The sequence below is a fragment of the Garra rufa genome, chromosome 21 (genome assembly GCF_049309525.1).
Source record: "Garra rufa chromosome 21, GarRuf1.0, whole genome shotgun sequence".
NCBI lineage: Eukaryota > Metazoa > Chordata > Actinopteri > Cypriniformes > Cyprinidae > Garra > Garra rufa.
This window is the reverse complement of record NC_133381.1, coordinates 40,807,880-40,829,826: the sequence shown is the minus strand read 5'-3', so window position 1 is coordinate 40,829,826 and position 21,947 is coordinate 40,807,880. Positions and strand designations below refer to the sequence as shown.

General features: G+C 34.4%; 1 protein-coding gene across 2 annotated transcripts in view; it reads left to right on the top strand.

The window, feature by feature from the left end:
• The first annotated feature begins 709 nt into the window (after positions 1-709).
• Positions 710-21,947, top strand: part of ddhd1a (DDHD domain containing 1a) — a 29,429-nt gene continuing 8,191 nt past the window's right edge. Inside the window, exons 1-9 of one of the 2 annotated variants that reach the window (XM_073827245.1) lie at positions 710-1,930; positions 6,259-6,435; positions 9,332-9,427; positions 14,394-14,522; positions 16,296-16,443; positions 17,511-17,620; positions 18,829-18,935; positions 20,790-21,052; positions 21,159-21,234. In XM_073827245.1, coding sequence (XP_073683346.1) covers positions 1,150-1,930; positions 6,259-6,435; positions 9,332-9,427; positions 14,394-14,522; positions 16,296-16,443; positions 17,511-17,620; positions 18,829-18,935; positions 20,790-21,052; positions 21,159-21,234 — 1,887 coding nt within the window. In that variant the 5' untranslated portion in view covers positions 710-1,149. The remainder of the gene's footprint in view (positions 1,931-6,258; positions 6,436-9,331; positions 9,428-14,393; positions 14,523-16,295; positions 16,444-17,510; positions 17,621-18,828; positions 18,936-20,789; positions 21,053-21,158; positions 21,235-21,947) is intronic. The other variant, XM_073827246.1, reaches the window with a different exon arrangement.

Below are 21,947 nucleotides of genomic sequence, written 5' to 3'. Positions count from 1 at the left end.
TTGGCATAAAAGAAAAATCGATAATAAACCTTTGCTACTTATGACTGGTTTTGTGGTCCAGGGTCACATTTACTGTAGAATATTGCCAAAGGTATGGTTTTGCAAGTAAAAAAATATGAATTATCATATAATTTGTGTTGAAAAAGTTATTTCTCCCCATATCTTCCCATTTTACATATTTATTTCAGCAATGTACATTAGGGTGTTTTTATGTAAATTTATTTAGTGAATGTTTATTGCATTGTTGTAGTAATATTTGTTTTCCAGATGGTGTTTATGACCCTGTGTATCATTTTTTTTATGGACAGACCACTTGTGAACAAATATAGCCGTGCTACTTATGGTTTTGAGACATATAGGGCCTATTAAATTGAATATGTTATTATGTAAGGTATTCTTTATTCAAAAACTACAGTTCTTGTTATATACCAAATATGCTTGTATTATATTAGAATATATTACATTTAACCAGATACATTTGACTTCAAAACATCCAAATCCAGAGCGTGTTTAGACTCAAGCGCGTTCACAAATACGTGCGCGCTCTGGCTGTCCAAACAGCTTACCTGGTTCCCTAGTAACCAGTGGGCGCTGCCCTCACACGTGAACGCACACGCACTACGTCTCCTGTGACGTAAGCTCGTACATCCCGCACTTGTCAGTGTGTGCCAGCAGGTCAGTGTATTTCCCAGCCGCCCTCAGCCTGACTGGAATAGCGGACAGACTTATGTTTCTATTTGTGACACGGACTCATTTACGGACAAACAGAGCGGAAGAGCGTGATTCTGTGAAATGACGTGCTCCGGTTCGGTTGAGAGACAGCGGACTGCAGGTTTGCACGAGTAACGTACGTAAATCCGGTAGTGCAGGAATCACTGCAGTCTACCAGGAACCGGTTCTTCGTCTTTGCCCTCAGATGTAAATCAGATTTAAACGGCTGAACAACGTGGTAAAAAGTCATTTAATGTTCGTTTAAAAAGTGGTACGTTGCTTTTACGCTACTTTTTTTGTTGTGTTATGACGTCATATGGGCAGGTTTGCGAATTCACGCTGGCCATCTGTTCAGTAATAAACAGCTGAATAACCTAACATGGCCTAATTTAGCTGATATAGTGGAAAGTTGAGTGGCAGGTACGTTTTTGTTTTGATATGACGTCATGGCCCCCGTTGGATGACGTCACAGAGGTCACTTCCGGGCGGGACAGCCGCTCGCTCCAGCAGCAACCAGTTATGAGCGGTCTTTCTAAGAAGACACGCTTTATTAACAATCCTGGCAATAAACTGTCTTTTGGCAATAGAGATTGGAACAATGCCTTCATCAGCTTCTACAGCGAGTCCGTTGGGAGAGGGATGTACGCAGTGCGGTCAGACATGGACAGACACCCTTCACCACGGGACGGAATGCCGCTGAGACTCGGGAACCACAACAATCCTGCCACGGACGTCCTTCCTAGGGGCCATCTGGACCCACGCACAACTCCTGTCACCAGCTACCTCCAAGATGACTGCACAAACCCTACCTCAGACTACCACAGTAAGGGTCATCTGCTCGATTTTCGGAAAGCGACCCGGTCCAGCACTTCCAGACAGCGGTTCGAGGTGATCACAGAGCTGGGACCCGAGGAGGTCAGGTGGTTTTACAAAGAGGACAAAAAGACATGGAAGCCCTTCTTGGGGCACGACTCTCTCAGGATAGAAATCATGTATCGCAGATTCTGCGAGTTAAACCCGGAAAGGGCTTTAAACCGGGATAGCAGTGGTGGACTGGAGATTCCTAAAGATGATGGGCTTGATGGAGGGGAACCGTCGCTGGATGCCAGCAATGAGAGATACGAGAGCGTTGACATCTCGATAGAGGCGGTTTGTGTCAGAGGAGGACTCTATGAAGTGGATGTGAGGAATAAAGAATGCTATCCGGTGTATTGGAATCGTAAGTATAGTGAAGTCACTTTTACATTTAGACCTTTAGCAGATGCTTTATCCAAAGCAACTTACAAAAGAGGACAATGGAAGCAATCAAAAACAATGAAAGGGTGCTACACTCTTAAAAATAAAGGTGCTTCACGATGCCATAGAAGAACCTTTTTATCGAAATGGTTCCATAAAGAACCTTCAACATCTGAAGAACCTTTTTTGTTTCACAAAAGGTTCTTTGTGGCAAAAGAAGGTTCTTCAGATTATAAAAAGGTAAGAAAGAGATGGTTCTTTAAAGAACCTTTGACTGAATGGTTCTTTGTGGAACCCAAAATGGTTCTTCTATGGCTTGGCATCGCTATGAAGAACCTTTTAAAGCACCTTTATTTTTAAGAGTGTATGACAAGTCTCATTTAGCCTAACGCAGTACACATATCAAGGTTTTTTTTTAATTCTTTAATAAATAAAAAGAAAATAGAATAGCAAGATGAAGCAAGCTAATGTTAGAGGCTTAAAATACATAGATAGAATACAACAAGAACAGAGAAGCTAGTGTTATTTAGTTTTTATTATCAGAAAACAAGCACAAGTAAATAATAGAGAATAGTTAAAAATGGTATTAGACTAGAGGGTGCTAGAGTTAGAGGGTCAGATAAAGATGGAAGAAATGTGTTTTTAGCTGATTCTTGAAGATGGCTTAGGACTGTTTGGATTGAGTTGGGCAGGTCATTCCACATTTAAGTCAAGTCACATTTATTTAAATAGCGCTTTATATGATATGGATTATTTCAAAGCAGCTTTCAGATTCACAATTTTAGCTGTAAAACAGCTCTACAGAAGAAGAATCACAATTTTGTTTTATTTTTTGTTCTCAGCTAATAATATCAGTGCAGTTAAATCAATAATTTTACTGATTATTAAGTAGGCCATTGCATGTCAACTTCACCAGAGGTACCTGGCTCGAATGTTTGATTTTGTTACTATTTTTTTTCTGTAGAAAGACAAACATATATAGTGATAAAAGCCAAAATATTAAATGTCACAGATGTATATTTACTGATTAATCCACTAGTTTGTAGAGGAGGGGTTAAAAAGACAATTTTAACCTGAGATTTGAAGAATTTTAACGGGTTGTAAAAATGAATTTACAAAGCCTACAGCATCATTATTTTATTTTATTTTTACACGGTTGCAAATGAGCTCCAAAACTATGATTAAAAAAAATTGTCATTAACAGAATAGTGGATTACTCAGTAAATATTAATCTGTGACATTTAGTATTTTGTCTTTCATCACTATATATGTTTGTCTTTCTACAGAAAAAAAAAAAAAATCAAAAATCTGAGCTGGGGAATTTTTTTTTAATTTGTTTGATTTGACACGCAATGACCCAATCATCTTTAAACCCAAGTCCTGAATTTTAGTCTTTATTTGACAAGTTAATGAATGAAGCGCCCCACAGTGTTTTATTTCTTTAAAGTCATTGGGTTAGAATCATCTGACAGGATGTTGTCTGTAATCTTGTACTTAAGCCTTATTGCTTCCATTGGCTTTACTGATAATAGATCAGTTTTAGTATGTTAAATCGTGCTGACATCTTGCTAGACAATATATATATATATATATATATATATTAGTGGTGGGCATAGATTAATTTTTTTAATCTAGATTAATCTAGATTAAATCTTGAAATTAATCTAGATTAATCTAGATTAAAATGGCTAATTTGAATTCTTCTGAAGGCATTCAGAATATGTGTGCTACCCAAATAATGACTAAAAGTAAGTCTTTGAGAACGGGTTTCTCAAGCCAGGTGGCGCATTAGACCAGGCGCTCATCTCCTGTTTCCAAAATGCATTACAAACTGCTTGACAATTGCATTTAAAACACAATTAACTATACAAACTTGTGTAACCAAGTACTTCTGCGCAAAAGGCTGTACGACGTGCGCGTTCCAGTAAAATATACAGGCGCGCGGGTATGGATAGCCTATCTGCGTGCATCTTACAAAAAACTGCATTGCTTTTAGAAGCGTCAATTCAGTTGTTGCATATAGTATAATGTCTTTATTTCGGGATTATCAAAGTAAATTATAACTAAAACTTGAGATTTTACTGGGGCACAGCAGATTTTCACTGAGGCACGTGCCCCAGTAAAAAGGGTCTAGCAACGCACACACCTGCCCTGAAGCGGCTTCATAACTGCATCCATGTCTGCGCGTCTCATTTGATTTTGAGTTGAAGACTCGTTCTCGCCCCCTACGTTGCAATTCAACTAGATATCCGTCATCGGCGCTAAAATATCAAAGTGAAAGTCATCGTATCTTGCGTAGTTTAGACCCAGCTCCCAACCCAACTTTGAGAATAGATTAACGGCGATATTTTTTTTATCGCGCGATATGAGTCTCACGTTAACGCAGCACGTTAACGCCGATAACGGCCCACCACTAATATATATATATATATATAAGGTTGAATCTCCATGGCAGGAATATTGGATCCAGTCTCTCAACCAGAAAAACTGTGAAATAGCAGAAAGCAGGTGATGAAGTGATAATGAAAAAGAACAGGGTTTATTGAATAATCTTAGTTATTCATGTTTCAATGCTTAGAATTTATCTGAACCTCATCCCTACTTCACCTGAACTGTCTGTTAATCACAAACCAGCAAAAGCAATGAAAAAACTGCTTCACAACATCGCCATGTTACATTAAAAACTTTGAAATGAAGACAGACATTCTCTTATCTCTAACTTGTGTAGACTGATATCTCTGTGCAATATGATTAAACAACAATAAAAAGCACGAAAAAGATTAAATAACACATAAATGATTATATAATTTTATTGAATGATTATAAATTATATATATATATATATATATATATATATATATATAAAACACCACACAGCTATATGGTTGCTTTCTTGAAGCTACACACACTAATTGCTGTTGAGAATCCTTATATCCTCCAAGTCTTACAGAACATTTATATGCTTGTATGTAACATGCTCATCCTTCCAGGAAAAGTACCTGCTCTGTCCCTGAATTATTAACATTCTTTGGTGTCTGTGACAGCTGCAGTTTTGTTCACGTCAGGTGTGAGATAAGACCTTTTCTTAACAACTTTTTATTGGGTGTTCTAAAAATTGCAAACCCATCTGGATTAAACACAGTTTTAAGCCAATTTTATAATAGATAAAATACTAATAATGTATTTTTCTTTTTGAAAAATGTTATCACATAACAGGGTAATACAGCTGAAGTGAAAAGTGTACATGCACCTTGCAGAATGTTAATTATTTTACCAAAATAAGATTTTAATAAACACAATGCATTAAGATGGGGATGAAAATGTTCAGATGTTAAGATCAGGGTAAATGTGAACCTTCTGTAATAGTTGCATATGAGTCCCTCAGTTGTCCTCAGTGTGAAAAGATGGATCTCAAAATCATACAGTCATTATCGGAAAGGGTTCAAATACACACAAATATAGAAAAACCAAAGAATTTGTAGGACCTGAAAGACTTTTCTAAAGAACAGCGGGCAGTTTAACTGTTCAGAATGGACTTATGGGCAACTATCACCAAAAAAAAAAAAAAAAAACTGCTGTGGATTATTCCGATAACAACACAGTATTAAGAATCAAGGGGATGTAAACTTTTGAACAGGGTCATTTTTATACATTTAACTATTATGTTATCTTGTGGAGTATGTGTAAACGTCTTTAATGTGAAATATCTTATTCAGGTCAGTACTAAATAAAAATAAAATAACATGCATTTTGTATGATCCCTCTCATTTTGGTAAAATACTTAACATTTTGCAGATTCTACAGTGGACTACAGTGACTTTCACATGATCAAAATTGCTGATTTTTCACAAGAGATATTTGGTGCGTCATCTTAAAGGCAACATGTTTAGTATTTTGCATGATGGTTAACTGTATTACCATCTTGGGTCAATAGGATATCATTATGATGTGTTTAAAATAAGAATTCAGAGTGTAAAACTAAATCCAGGTACACTGACACAAATTTAGAGTCAGAAATTGGTAGAACATTTTATAAATGGTTACAGAGAGACAGCAGTAACACATTGAACTAAACATGAAATTCTGAAGTAGAAAGAGCATTTTCTTGTAAAATGTTCTTCAATAATATTTGTTCTATTTATAACTTCAAAAATATTTTTTACAGTGTAGGTACACTTTATGTAAATAAACGTGTTTCTTATGCTTGTACTAATTTTTTGATTGGTAGGCTGAATGATTTAGGCCTTTCTTAATTCTAGTCTGTGTCCAGTACTGTTTTGTTAGCACTGTTTTGTGTTCTCTGTCTTGTAGAACAGGATCGTATCCCTGTCATGAGAGGCCAGTGGTTCATTGATGGCACATGGACGCCTGTAGAGGAGGATGAGAGCGACCTCATTGAGAAAGAACACCTGGCGTGTTTCCGAGGACAACAGATACAGGACGCTTTTGAGACTGACGCTCTGGCCAAGACTGTGGACAGAAAAGATGGTAAGAGACTCTATTACTAGCACATCTTTTGGTTGTTCTACAGAGGTTCATTGTAAAGAGAGAGCATTCCTCCTGTATGTGAGGCTGTAGGTCAGTTTAGAAGTATTAGGAAATGAATGACGAATCCATCAACGAAAGGTTTTGCTAGTGACAAGGTCACACCTGCTCTTATTGTCGATACCTGTTGACAAAAGACTGTTTGTGTATGTCATTGTGCACTTAATGCATGCCTGAAATGCTCTTCATTCCTTTTCTAAAACATTGTGATAGCATTTGCATCAGAAATACTTCAAAAACATTTTTTTCACTTTTCAGTTATCCATAAACACACACACAAGCCTCTTTTCCACTCGCAGGGTGCTGGGGCTAAAGCCAGCGCCAAATCTGAAACCACAGAAAATTTGCTCCACTGGAAAAATCTGCTTCACACTAGCCCCTGAAACAAGCTGGTCTCAAAACAGGAAAAGGAAAATACAAGGAGTGAAATCTTTTTAACAAAATGTTTTTAAAACAACAGTAACTTATTCTGGCAAGACTGACACAAATTAACACTAGAAAGCATAAAGCTATACTGCATATATCACATTGTGCATGACAGTAAAATTAGGTAATGCAAAATCAAGTATTATTTACAAAAATTGAATGATAATTGATGAATTTATATTAATTATGCATTCAAAAATTCTGTCAGTTGCATTAAAAGCAGATTGTGATGGCATGCAATGCTGAAACAGTTTATCTGAATGTTTTATAATGATGTCTATGACGTCTATATAGTGAAGTATGTAAGACATCATGCATAAAATTCTGTGTTGAGCATTGACAATATGGCATGTTAATTTTTAAAAAATACTTTAAATTACATTTTTGTAATTTTAATTTTGGAAAGAGCAATGATGCAAACTAAGGTTTAGGATAAATATGCAACCCAGAAGTGAATATCCAAAATGTAAATTCAATGCAACAGTTAAAAAATACCAATTTGGGTCTTATTTTTTACTTAAGCGATTTTTATTTGGTAGACAGTAAAATAGGGAGGAAAGGCATCGGATCATGATTTGGTCTTTAGAGATTTTCAGTGACACTAAAGTCTACTTGAGGATAAAGAAGAATTTGTACAAACTGTCTAGACTGCTGGAGACAGAATGCTGTGCCATGACAGCTGAAGAGAGGATTTTGATACTGAGGATGTCCTCAAATTACACTTTGGCAAAAAAGCAAAATTCTGTGCCAGTGCGACTCTTTATATTTGGATCTTACGATAGGGTCTAAGTAGCTAAGTATATGTCGCCTCCTTTCTGTTAAACTACATTTTCTCTGTCTTATAGGGCACTTAGAGTACTCTTGGGGTGCTGAATGTAGGTCATGCAAAATTACATCCAATGTGTATTTAAGCATTGAGTCACATGAATGCTGAATGAATATCTCCCACCGGGATTTAACTTTTAATTACAAGTAAAGGTTCATTAGATCAAATGAAACACTTCCTTGTACAGAAAATCTTCTGTAATCTGCTCCAGTCAGTCAGTCCAAATCTCTTCATCTGCATTTTCACAGGGTTTTCTCCTACTAGGTCAGCATTTTCTGTTGAATAACCTATTAAATTGAATTATCGACCATGGAGTCCCACAGGGTTCTGCACTGGGACCTAAGTTAGTTTTAGTCTCAAGTCATTCGGCCATAGATTCTTTTATTCACACTTTTCATTACACATGACATTTTGGTGTGGCTCAGTGTTTGCAAACTTCAAAAAAGTCAAAAAACTTTTGCATGTTTAACTGAGATATCTTTTTTTTTTTATTCAAAGAATTATGCATTTTTATATATTTTTTTAATTATGCAAATCTATTTTGCAAATTAATACTTTTCCTCAAGGAATAAAATAAATGTAAAAAAAAAAACTGAGAGGGAAATACGTGTTTGGGTTTATCGAAAAGCACGAGAAAAGTTTGGTTTATGCATTGGTTCATGTGTAAGAAATAAAGGAAGGTAAGGACAATAATACAGCCTCACGGAGGAGTGATTGCTCTCTGTAAAAAAGCAACTAAAATGTTTCACTAAATCATTTAGGAACAGATCCTATTACATGCACGTCATTATCTGGTTATGCTCTGTATTCTAGTTAAGTCTTTATACTAAGAAAGGTTTACTTTTCCTGTGTGCAGGAGATGTGTAATATCAGCAATGTTTTGGAAGTTCTGGAGATATTCTCCTCACTATTTATTACACTGCATATTTAGCAGTTCTCTGCAGTAACTTAAGTCGTATTTATGTCACACAAGCACAATGAACTAAAAGTGTAGACTCTAACACTGCTTTGATATAATATTGTTTAAATCTAAATTTTGGCAATGAAAAATGCATACATAATTACAATATGATACAATATTTTAATAAATAAAGAAACATTCTTGTGCTTGTAAACATGGTGAGTGAATTATCAGAATATAAAAAAGCAGCTCCCATAAACATTGAATTAATGAAAGATTTAAAATATGAGTTTATTGCGATTGACATGGCAGAGTTATTTTGTGTTTTCACTGTTTCTTTACTATTGCAATATTTATTGGTTAACATCTCTGAAATAAGAAATGTGTCCTGGGTAATATCATATGCCTTTACTTTATCCTTAAAATAGAAATCTTTAAAAAAGACACTTAAGCATGACCATGGACCTTGCTAACACAGGTCTTGATGTTATTGCCTTTCCTGCTTAAGTGTGCTGCTGGAATAACACAATTTGATGGCATTACTCATATTTTGAGTGAATGTTTTTACAGTTCAATGCAGTCTCATAATGCTGTGGGTTTTTATTAAAACTAAGGTTTCATTTTAGAGTGATATAGAGAAGTGACATTTCCAATAACATGACCACTTACTGTTTTTGGTTTGTTAGTTCTTTCCCATTTCCCCCCATTCTACCTCCCTTTTCTATTCAAATGGAGCGGATATCAGACGAATGCTAAAAGTCACAAGCGAAAGCGATGTCAAGGTACTACAACCCTCCATTTTTACTCCTTGTAGATAGTGATTCTCTTTTCCGCCTTTGCTCATTAGATCCCCTGCAGTAGCTTTACACCCAAGGGTTAAAAGTGTTGTTCTTTTTGACCCTCATGTTCCACTTTACCTTTTGTTTCTTCCGTTTTTTCTTATTAAGCTGCTGTTATTAGAATCTGATGTATCCAAAATACCCAAAGCAGTGTTTGGGATGCATACATTGTGTTTCGTGTTAAAGTTTACTGTAATTACAGACCTGTTCTTTATTTTGTACCTAGTTGTACACTGAAATTTAGTGTAGGATTTCCTTCGAAATAATTTTCACTCTAAAACTTCTATTACATTTCACAGATAATTAATTACAAAAGAATTAAATGGAAAACTCAAATAATATTTTCTTGTAAAGTGTCTTATTTACAACTTTTTACTTTGTATTAGCAACTGATTAAATCCAAGGCCAAACTTAGTGTCAGTGTTATAAATAATTATAAATGATTTATCAATTCCCATTATTATTATTATTATTATTATTATTATTATTAAATTCATAAGCCTTCATAATCCTTAACCAAAATAAACAACACCTTTTCTCAACAAAAATAAAGCCTCTTTTGGATTTAAAAAAGCCATTTCACTCAATAGTGAAAATTTTTTGTTTCATACATTATTTTTACCAGAAACCACTATTAATTAATACAAGATAATAAAAACACCCTTTTTCACGTAGACTGATGCGTGTGTAACAGAATACAACTATACATTTTACAGTATTTACAATACAGTATTACTAGCTTATATTCTAGTTTTTGTTTTATATTCCATTTCTATTCCATATTCCTAATAATTCCACATATGATCATATTTTATCAGTGTATAATAATGTATGCATACATGCATACAGAAATATATTTAATGTTAGGAAAACTCCATATTGTATATTCTATATTTTGCCACAGACATCCTTCCTATAACCTCTGTTTCCCTTTGGGCTCATTTCTCTGGAAGTGACTATTTTGCTGCTTTATCCACAAATAGTTTAAGATATTCTGTTTTTTGACAAAAATCAAATTCACAACCGTGGCTCAGAAGAGACATATCCTTCAAAATACATGTGAAAAACCTAGTGCCTGCTGGCACTCAAAAATCCTGACAGGCTGTCTTCTGACACAAGCCTTGTTAACCTTAGTTGGCCTCGTAATCCCTCCAGGTTAAGTTGGACTTGCTCTAATGCTCCACTACTCCATTTATGACGAACATGTAATGCAACATGCACAGTTTTAGGGTTGTTTATCATCAAATATCGTCTATTCCACAGATTGATGCGGCCCTTAATTGCCATATAAGAATAATCTGTCCTTTAGAGAGACTTCTGAGTACCTTTAGTTTGGCTCCTGGCACTGTAAAGGGCTTAAGTCATGTATGTAGGTCAGTAGAGTGCTACATGCTTCCATTGAGTTTCTTTGGAAAACAGTCAGTGTTCAAATCCTTGATGTTGATCCTTTTGCAAAAGCATCATACAACCCCCACTCAAATAACATAAAACATGAATGCTGTCTGTTAAAATGTGTTCACCCCATTCAATAAGATATTGCTGGGATGGTCCTCTTTCGATGTTTAGTTAAGGAGAGACACTGCAGGCAAAACACTGTTTTTTCATGCACCTGTCAAGTTCGAGATTTTGGGCTTTTTGGTGTTTCATAAAGTGTTTTTTCAGACTAGTGGAAAGAAAATGCTGTTAAGTGTTTCTTTTATAGCACTTTATCTTTTTGTGTCAATAGATTTCAATTACAATGCATATTTTTAAAGGCCGTTTTCTCCTACACTGAGCCATAAATCTCCACTTGAGTAACACTTACACACACCAAACTTTAAATGTTTATTCCTGTCTATATTCTGAAGGTTTTTACAGAGGGATATGTTCATATATAATTTGCTTGATTTTATACACCCCCCAAAAAAATGGTAAAAAATACATTGTTTTCTGTCTGTTCTAAGTTTTTTCTGAATTATGACAATATGAAATACCAAAAATTCCCTCTGTAAAAACATTTGACTCTGATATGGCAAAAAAAATTAAAGAATTTTAAAACTGACTTCATCCAATGTTTAGATTTTTGTACTAGAAATGTATGCAAATTAGTGCATATTTCATTAAATAATGCTTTATTTGCATATTTAAACCTAACATTTTAGAAAACTTGTAATACAAAAAATGTTTGCAATTATTAATGTAATCACTCAGCTGGGTAAGTAAGGTGATATCTATTAGTTATTTTTTTTACCCTATTCACCTGCAGTGTCTCGCCTTAAAAAAATTAATCGAATGTGGTTATTATATGCACATAATCTTGAAGATCCCATTTAGAGCTCAGATTAAAAGTTGTCCTCAGTAGATTGTGTCCCTGGGAAATGAATGTGTGTCTGTATCAGGCAACTCGGCTCAGATTTTATCACCCCGCTGTCCTTTGAGTGTCCTCACTTATACAGATGAGACTGATAGAGAAGGGATGGTCACTTGACACCAGACTGTAGAAATCACAGAACAGAACCTGTCAATCATCTGTTCACTGTTCTTATCCAGATCCATCTCTGATCTGGACTTACTGTTAATGTTACAGTTCAGTGTTTTGGTGTGATGCTCTAGGCCTGCAGTTCCTTTGTTTACTTTTATCAGCCTTATAGACGCCTGTACAAAAGAGCAGCTCTGAGTACAGACAAGCGCGCTTCTATAGATTTATGAGTTCATTTCATTTTAATGAACAGAGCTGAAAATGCTGAAAAGAATGTACAGATTCAATGTGGCATACTGTTAATTACATTGAAAACAATTTCTCTCAGTGAATCTCTCAGTGTGTAAATTGAAGAAAAATGTTTGTGATATCAAACTTATAATGGAAATCTATGAAGAAAAGATTGTTTTGAAAGTATAGCTACAAGAGGGTCATTCGGCGAGAAAAGAAAAAAACTATTTACATTTACAAGGAGATTGGTTGGTCTATTAGTAAAATTTGTTCAAAAGATGGCAAATTTAAAAACTTCTTGTTTGAATGCCTGTAACCTAAGTTAAAGTCTTAACTTTAACCTAAATAAACAATACCTTTTCTTACCAACAACCATTTATTCCTGTTGGACAAAATAAAACTGCATCCTACCTTTTTGGTTTGAGAAGCCATTTCACTCAGATATACATCACAATAGTGAAACAATAGGATTGAAACTTTATTTCATACTTTATTTGTTACCATACACCACTCTTAATTAACAAAAAGTTTAAAAAGACACATTTTTTTAATGTAGACTGCTGCGTGTGTAACAGAATACAGCTATAAATTTTATTGCAATACAGTATTACTTGCTCTTGTTTGAATGCCTGTAACCCCAAAAATATTAAATATATCTTAAAATCCTTTTAGAGCTTGGTTCTTAACATTTTCTTTTTTTAATCTTCATTTAAAGCCCTATGTGATTCTCTTCTAGAGATATGGGGATCTCACTGTGGCTTTGTAAGTAAATTGTTGAATTTTACACACATTCAAATGTGGGTCGCTTTGCATACAGCTAATACTTTTATCCATTTTAAAGACAAACGTCTGAGGAACAAATAATGTTGAAACTAGAAATGTAATCTAAACAATTGCTTAAATATTATTTTTCAAGAGTTTGCATAAGTGTCAGCTTACATTTGGTTTTTGACCATTGAACATGGGTAAAATTCAGCTGTGCTAAATAAGGTACAGGCAAATAATGCAAAGCTGTAGGGAAAGTGACCCACATTTGGGTTTTGACCACTGAAAATGTGTAGAATTTAACAGTTTGGAGCCACATTGAGGTTCTCATTTTCAGAACTGAATGCAGCAATGATCGCAAAAGTCAACAGATTTTACGAATAGACCAGCATTTTTAATGCTGTAAAATGTTATTTAATTAACCCCCTCAGTCATTTCACTCCAAGTAATGTAATTGTAATTGCACTAAATAATTAATCTACGCATTTTAACAAAAAAAAAAAAAAAAACACAATTGTACATTTAAAACCATCCAGAATGTTTTTTCCCATAGACTTTTAATGAAGTGAACTCTCAAACACAAACTGAGGAATGAAATTGTTTTCTCACTTTTGCAATTGAAACTTTAATATTTCATAATATGTGACCCTGGACCACAAAACCAGTCTTAAGTCGCTGGGGTATATTTGTAGCAATAGCCAAAAATACATTGCATGGGTAAAAATTTTAGATTTTTTTTTTTATGCCAAAAATCATTAAGAAATTAAGTAAAGTTCATGTTCCATGAAGATTTTTTGTCAAATTCCTACTGTAAACATATCAAAATGTAATTTTTGATTTGTAATATGCATTGTTAAGAACATAGTTTGGACAACTTTAAAGGTGATTTTCTCAGTCTTTTTGATTTTTTTGCATCCTCAGATTTCTGATTTCAAATAGATGTATCTCAGCCAAATATTGTCCTATCCTAACAAACCATACATCAATAGAAAGCTTATTTATTGAGCTTTCATATGATGTATATATCTCATTTTTGTAAAATTTAACCTTATGACTGGTTTTGTGGTCCAGGGTCACATATATAGATATATAGATATGAGGTATGTATACTGCGAGTAGAAAGAGATATTGATATTCTGTTCATGTAAAGTGGGACACAGAGCTGCTCTTAACTTCAGGTGAACTTTTGCTGATTTGATTCATTTCTCTGTTCATGTCTCTCTGTAAGAGAGAATGACAGATGGCTTTTCAGTGTGCACTCTTTGTGGGATATTTTACTGCCTAATCACTGTCATTCACTGATTAAAAACCAGACATGTCTGTGCACTGAAAAGACACTATCTGCTTCCTGTAGTTTTCTTTATTGTGTTTAATGTGTGTGACCATACAGCCATGTCTGTGAATGTAATGAGTGTCGTCTGCTTTCCTAAATGTTGTCCACGTATCACCGTCCAGCCACTCACAGTCTGCAGCTGAGTCGCAGTCATGTGGACTGGTACAGCGTGGATGAGGTGTATCTGTATAGCGACGCCACCACATCTAAGATCGCCCGCACTGTCACACAGAAGCTGGGCTTCTCTAAAGGTGAGTGGTCATGCACACAGTCATCAATATTTATCAATTCAAATTCAATTGAATTAATCATTTGGTACAATGTAGTTATTGTGTACATACATGTAATTACATTTGTAATTAATTTCTGTAATTACCACTGTTGACCCATCCCTTACACCCTAACCCACCCTTAAATTGTTTTGCAATGCAATATGACCACATCATGTACACTGTACTTATTTTTTGATGTAAGTACATAATAGTTAAGGCCACCAAATATAAAGTGTGAACCACTTTAAAAAAAAAAATGTTTTAAATCTATTCAAACACACAGGACTTGCATAGACATAAAAAAGAGCATCGGCTTTTGTGATAATATGGTGGTAGTGATTTTTTTATCATTGAGGTACTATTATAGTTTTATTAATATTAAAAAAAATATATATATATATAACATGATATTATATAATCTATAATATGTTATATATAATATATAACATAATATTATATAATCTCTCTCTCTCTCTCTCTCTCTCTATATATATATATATATATATAAATATGTCTTTATAGGTTTTATTAGTTTTTTTTTCTTTTAATTTCTTTTAGTTATTTTATGGCATTTTAGTTATTAAAGTGGTAGCACTTTAGTTTAGAGACCAACTAGTTGCTTAATAGCATGCATATGTTTAGCATATTGGCTGTTTATTAATACTAAATTATAAATATTAACAAATAATAAACAGCCAATATGCTAAACATATGCATGCTATTAAGCAACTAGTTGGTCTCTAAACTAAAGTGCTACCACTTTAATAACTAAAATAAAGCACAATTTATGTTTTCTTTTGCATGACCATTTTAGACTATTAATAAGCAACAAATTAATTTACTGAGGCAAATATTGTAGTTAATGGTTAGTTAATAGTGACAACTGGTCCTCAGACTAAAGTGTAAATAAAAAAAAAGTTTAATGTTTTATATAATAATCTAACAATGAGCAATTGTTACAGTATTTATTAATGTTTGTTAATGTTCAACATTTGATTTGAACAACATATTAGTAAATAGTGGAATTAACATTAACTAAAATGCTTTAAAATGTGTTTTAAAATGTGACCCTGGACCACAAAACCTGTGTTAAGTAACATGGGTATATTTGTAGCAATAGCCAAAAATACATTGTATGGGTCAAAATTATTGATTTTTCTTTTATGCCAAAAATCATTAGGATATTAAATAAAGATCATGTTCCATGAAGATATTTTGTAAATTTCGTACCGTAAATATATCAAATCTTAATTTTTGATTAGTAATATGCATTGCTAAGAACTTCATTAGGACAACTTAAAAGTTGTTTTTCTCAATATTTTTTTTTTTTTTTTTTTTTGCACCCTCAGATTGCATTTCAAATAGTTGTATCTCAGCCAGATATTGTCCTATCCTAACAAACCATAGATAAATGTAATGCTTATTTATTCATTTTAGATTATGTATAAATCTCAATTTAAAAAAAGTGAACATTACGACTGGTTTTGTCATCCAGGGTCACAAATGTTTAACTAATGTTAACAAAATGAACCTGCAAATGTAGCCAATGTAGGATGTTTTGGGGGCATTTTTGTGTCTGTAATATTTTTGTAATGTTGTAATCTTATAAACAGCAGTAGATGTATAAAAGCCCATATTATCTTGTAAATATAGTCACAGTTGCGGAGAATATAGCAGTGCTGTTTATGTGTGACTGTACTGTATTATTAAACAGAATGACTCTCATATCGTGTGTGGTTTGCTTGTGCTCAGCCTCCAGCAGTGGCACCAGACTGCACCGCGGCTTTGTGGAAGAGGCCTCGCTGGATGATAAACCCCCTCAGACCACACACATAGTGTTTGTGGTCCATGGCATTGGACAGAAGATGGACAAGGATCGCATCATTAAAAACACTGGCATGTAAGTCCTCAGGAGAGCTGTTGGTGACACTGTGGTGAACAGCTATAGTGTATAAAATAGAGAAGTAGCTAGATAAATGTGTTCATGTAAACATGTTCAGAGCTCCGGTTGTGCATTTTCTTACAAAATGTGTGTTTCTCATGTCTATTAATATGGGTCAACACCTAGACATAATATATACTTTTTTGTTGAATAATATTATAATACAATAATAAATACTTACAGCTCCAACATTCACTTATGAATAAATTTTCATGCTTTAAAACCTGCTTTCCAGCTACTGAAGAATATCTAACTTAGTGCTTATTGTGTTAAGAAAATAACTTTGTTATGCATGTTACACATGTGTTACTGTACATGTATTAGCAGTTCTGATGCTACGAATACAACTTCAAAATGTGAAAAATATTTCTAAAAATCTAAAACAAATAACATTTACATTTACATCACATTTTGCATATCAGATCCCCAATCGAATAAAACATGTATTGTTTTATAACTTTATTTCCTGTTTGCATTATTTACTATTATAGCATTTGTTTATTTATATTACTATTATAGCATTTAGGTTTTATTTGAATATTTTTTGTTTTCATGGAAATAGTAATTATATGCAATTTTAGAAAATTTTCTTTATTTATTTTTTGCTCTTTTCTTAATTATAATAAAAACATCAAACAAACACAAAGGCCAAACAGTACAGAAAACATTTAATTTTCAGTTGAAAAAAAATAATAAAATACAAAAATAAAATCAACAAAAGAACAATTAATATAATTTTTTTTATTAGTGTTACTTTTTTCAGTTTTAGTTTTAGTAATTTTAGCATTTCAACTACAACTTTTACATTTCTTTTCCAAGGCTATGTTTTCAATACTTTTTTAAGTGTAAGGTTTTTCTTCTAACATTTCAGCTTTAATTCTAATTAACTGAACAATTTGTAATAGTTTTAGTTGCAGTATGCAGTAACAACCATTTTTAATACTTAATTTTTAATTAAAGTGTGCAAAGGGGAATGTGATTTTATTTTATTTTTTTATATACCCGTGTGTTTTTCGTGTGTTCAGGCTGCGGGAAGCTGTGAGGAAAATGGAGGAGAGGCACTTTGCTGAGCAAACAGAGGAACATGTGGAGTTCCTGCCGGTCGAGTGGCGCTCTAAACTGGCTTTGGACGGCGGTAAGACAGACGCCACACCACGTGTCTGTCTGCATTTACTCTGAACAGCTGCTGTTATCACACACTCTGTGCTTTTACCTTTTGTTCACCAGCTCACATGCTGTTTCAGTGGAGAGCAGAAATATACAGAGCATAAACTCAATCATCTTTCATCCCTCTTTCAGCTGTGCAAACGAAAAAAGCTGTCCTCAAATAATGACGTGCATTAACAATAATAACGAAATGATGATTGAACATACACATTAGCTGTTTACAGTGCCTTGCAAAAGTATTCATACCCCTTCATTTTTGTCACATTTTGATTTGTTGCAGCATTATGTTAAACTGCTTTAAATTAGTTTTTCCCCACATCAGTTTACACTCCATACGCCGTAATAATGACAAAGCAAAAACCAGATTTGCAAATTTTACAAATTTGTTAAAAATAAAACACTTAAATAAGTACATAGCATAAGTATTCATACCCTCAACTCAGTACATAGTTGAAGCACCTTTACAGCCTCAAGTCTTTTTGGGTCTGATGTGAGCATCTTTGCACATCTGCATTTGGCAATTATCTGCCATTCTTTGCCTCACCTTTTCACCTCTCCATCTCTGTCAGCTTGGATGGGGGCTGGCAGACATTTTCTAGAGTCCTAGTTGTTCCAATCGTCTTCCATTATGGAGAATGCTTCTGTCAACCTTCAATGCAGCAGATTTGTTTCTGAACTCTTCTCTAGATCATTGCCTTAACACAAGTCTGTCACTGAGCTCTACAGGCAGCTATCTTGACCTCAGGACTTGGTTTTTGCTCTGATATGCATTTTCAGCTGTTAGACCTTTTCTGAGAGCTGTGTGCCTTTCTAAATCAGACTCATTCAAATGAATTTGCCACAGTTTAACTCCACTCCAAGTGTAGTAACATCTAGAAGCAATATGAACGCTCCTGAGCGAAATTTCGAGTGTCCCAGAAAAGGGTATAAATACTTATGCAAAAGGATCTTTTCAGCTTTTTATTTTTAATACATTTGCACAAATGTTAAAAACCAAATTTTTTGCTTTGCCATTATGGAGTAGGTAGTGTAGATTGATGAGGGAAAAAAGCAGTTTAACATAAGGCAGCAACATAACAAAATGTGGAAAAAATGAAGGGGTATGAATAATTTCGCAAGGCACTGTAATCAGACATTGTATTCATATTTTAAGAGCTTTCTCTTCTTTAAGTGCAGACACAGTGGAGTCAATCACACCAGACAAAGTGAGAGGCCTGAGAGATTTACTCAACAGCAGTGCCATGGACATCATGTACTACACCAGCCCTCTCTACAGAGATGAGGTGACCGACGTTCATGATTAATAGTTCACCTGAAAATCAACATTTGGTCATTTTCTCACCCACATGTCATTCCACACTTGTATGGAAATTCAGAATAATGCTGTTCTTTTCCACACAATTAAAGCATATTCAGTCATAACAAGGGCTTGTCAAGTAGGGGAGGGAGAAAGCATTGATTTTCTGATGCATCGAGATTCTCTCTTTAACGATTTTGAATATTTCAGAATCGATTCTAAGCTTGTTTTTCCCCCGCATACAGTATATGTGTGTGCGCTAGAGACGTGGCAGGCTTCATTGCACAGAATTTGCACTGTTAGACACGTGCGCATTGCTTGAAAGTGTGTGCTTCCACCCGCCGTGTTTTACTTTAGATATGCTTTTATTTATACCGTTTAAAATGCAGTACTATTAGATGCACGAAACTCGCGCACTGACAGACTTTTACCTACGCTTTGTGTTTGTTCGTCCTAAAGCTCGATTGCGGCTGCGGTTAAATGCACTTGCATTTTCAAATACTTTAATACGAAATTGATGCCCACACAGTCAGTTATGTTTTCAAAGCATCAAAACATCTGATATATGGAAATAGGTCTGTGCATTAGTTTGAATGCAGCTGTTGCTGTCTATGATCTCATCAGTAATAATCAAAAAGCAAAAACTATTGTCTGTAAACTTTTGGATACTTAAAGAACACTTATTTTAAATAAGTAATTGTTTTAAAAAGTAGCCTGCTTGTGTAATAAAAATAAAAAAGTAAATTTTGCACAAAATAAATTTGATATAAAATGTATATGAAAATGTAGCCATGTGCAGTAATATTGAGGACTGAGAATGTGGCGCATCGTGATATTTAGCTAATAATAAAAATCATAATTAAATTGAATCGTGAAACCAGTGAGGATTCATAGCCCTACTTTTAAGGCATTTTGTTAAAATGTAAAGTTGTAAAGATGTATTAGCACAGCAGAAGAATAAATTGGGAAATAAAAAAGGTAGATCAAGAATCGTTTTGGAATCGGATCGTGACTCCCAGAATCAGAATCGGATCAAATATATCAAAGATATTTCATTTGCATTTGTAGAATTTTTGTGACAGTCTTTGTTATCTATATACTTTCATTGTATGGAAAAGAGCAGCATCAGCATGTTGCAAACATCTCCTTTTGTGTTTAATTGAAGATCAAAAGTCCCATGAGGTTGTAAGTGATTCATGACATTAATCAAGTGAATAGTAATGACAGAATGTTAACTTTTGGGTGAATTAAACTAGCGTTCAAATGTTTGGGGTTGGTCAGTTTTTTTATTGTTTTTAAAATAATTATAATCTGCTTACTAAGGCTTCATTTGTTTGAAAAATACAGTAAAATCGGTAACATTGTGAAATATTATTACAATTTAAAATAACTGTTTTCTATGTGAATATATTTTAAAATGTAATTTTTTCCTGTGATCAAAGCTGAATTTTCAGCATCATTTAGTGTCACCTGATCCTTCAGAAACCATTGACGATTTGCCGCTCAAGAAACATTTCTGATAACTATTAATGTTGAAAACAGTTGTGCTGCTTCATATTTTTGTGGAAATCATGATAAATAATATTTTTCAGGATTCATAGATGAATAGTAAGTTGAAAAGAACAGCATTTGTTTGAAATAGAAATCTTTTTGTGATATTATAAATCTCTTTACTGTCACTTTTGAACAAATTTAATGCCCCCTTGCTGAAAGGAAGCATTAATTACTTAATCTTAATAGTCTTACTTACCCCAAATTTTTGAACAGTACTATGTATCTTTCTCTACATCTGGCAAAAGAGGTGTTTTGTTTATATAAACTCTAATGTTCATCCTTCCAGATCACTAAAGGTTTGACGCAGGAGCTCAACCGCCTCTATTCTCTCTTCTGCTCACGAAACCCTGAATTTGAGAGCGGCGGCGGAAAAGTGTCCATTATCTCCCACTCGCTGGGCTGCGTGATCACCTTTGACATCATGACAGGGTGGGATCCTGTGCGCTTCTGTCTGCAAGAACATCATGATCAGCTGGAAGGCGAAGATTTACACTGGACTACTCATGAAGAGCGCCACCTGCTGGAGGAAGTGCAGCTAACCAGACAAAGGTAAGCAGCTGCATAGTAATGCCTGTGCATTGCATGCAAGCACCACTCATTCTTCAGAATCAAAAAATATAAATCTAGTTTTGTAATTAATCTGTGTCTATGACAGGTTACGAGAACTTCAAGATCAGCTTCAGGGCCTGAAGGCATCAAAACCTGCACCCTTCCCTTCATTAAAATTTAAGGTAATGTAGTAACATTGAAGGAACAGTTCACCCAGAAATGAAATTTTGCTGAAAATGTCCTCATCCTCAGTCCATTTAAGATGTAGATGAGTTTGTTTCTTCATCAGATTTGGAGAAATGTAGCATTCTATCACTTTGATCTTCTGCAGTGAATGGGTGCCGTCAAAATGAGAGTCCAAACAGCTGATAAAAACATCACAATAATCCGCACTCCAGTCCATCAGGTTAACATCTTGAGAAGACAAAAGCTGTGTGTCTTTAACTTCAAACTGTTGCTTCTGGTTAAAATACTATCATTCTGATGGCACCCATTCACTGCAAAGGATCCATTGGTGAGCAGTGCTACATTTCTCCAAATCTGATTAGAAACAAACTCATCTACATCCTGGATGGCTTGAGGTTGAGTACATTTTCAGCAAATTTTCATTTTTGGGTGAGCTACTTTTTTTAAAGTTGTAATCAACTCTCACATGCAAATACCATTTTGTCAACATCTTTAAGTTCATCTTCAAGTTTAAGGTGATGTGGTGACTTTAAAAGAACCGTTCCCCCAGAAATGAAATTTTGCTGAAAATGTCCTCATCCTCAGTCCATTTAAGATGTAGATGAGTTTGTTTCTTCATCAGATTTGGAGAAATGTAGCATTCTTTCACTTTGATCTTCTGCAGTGAATGGGTGCCGTCAGAATGAGAGTCCAAACAGCTGATAAAAAC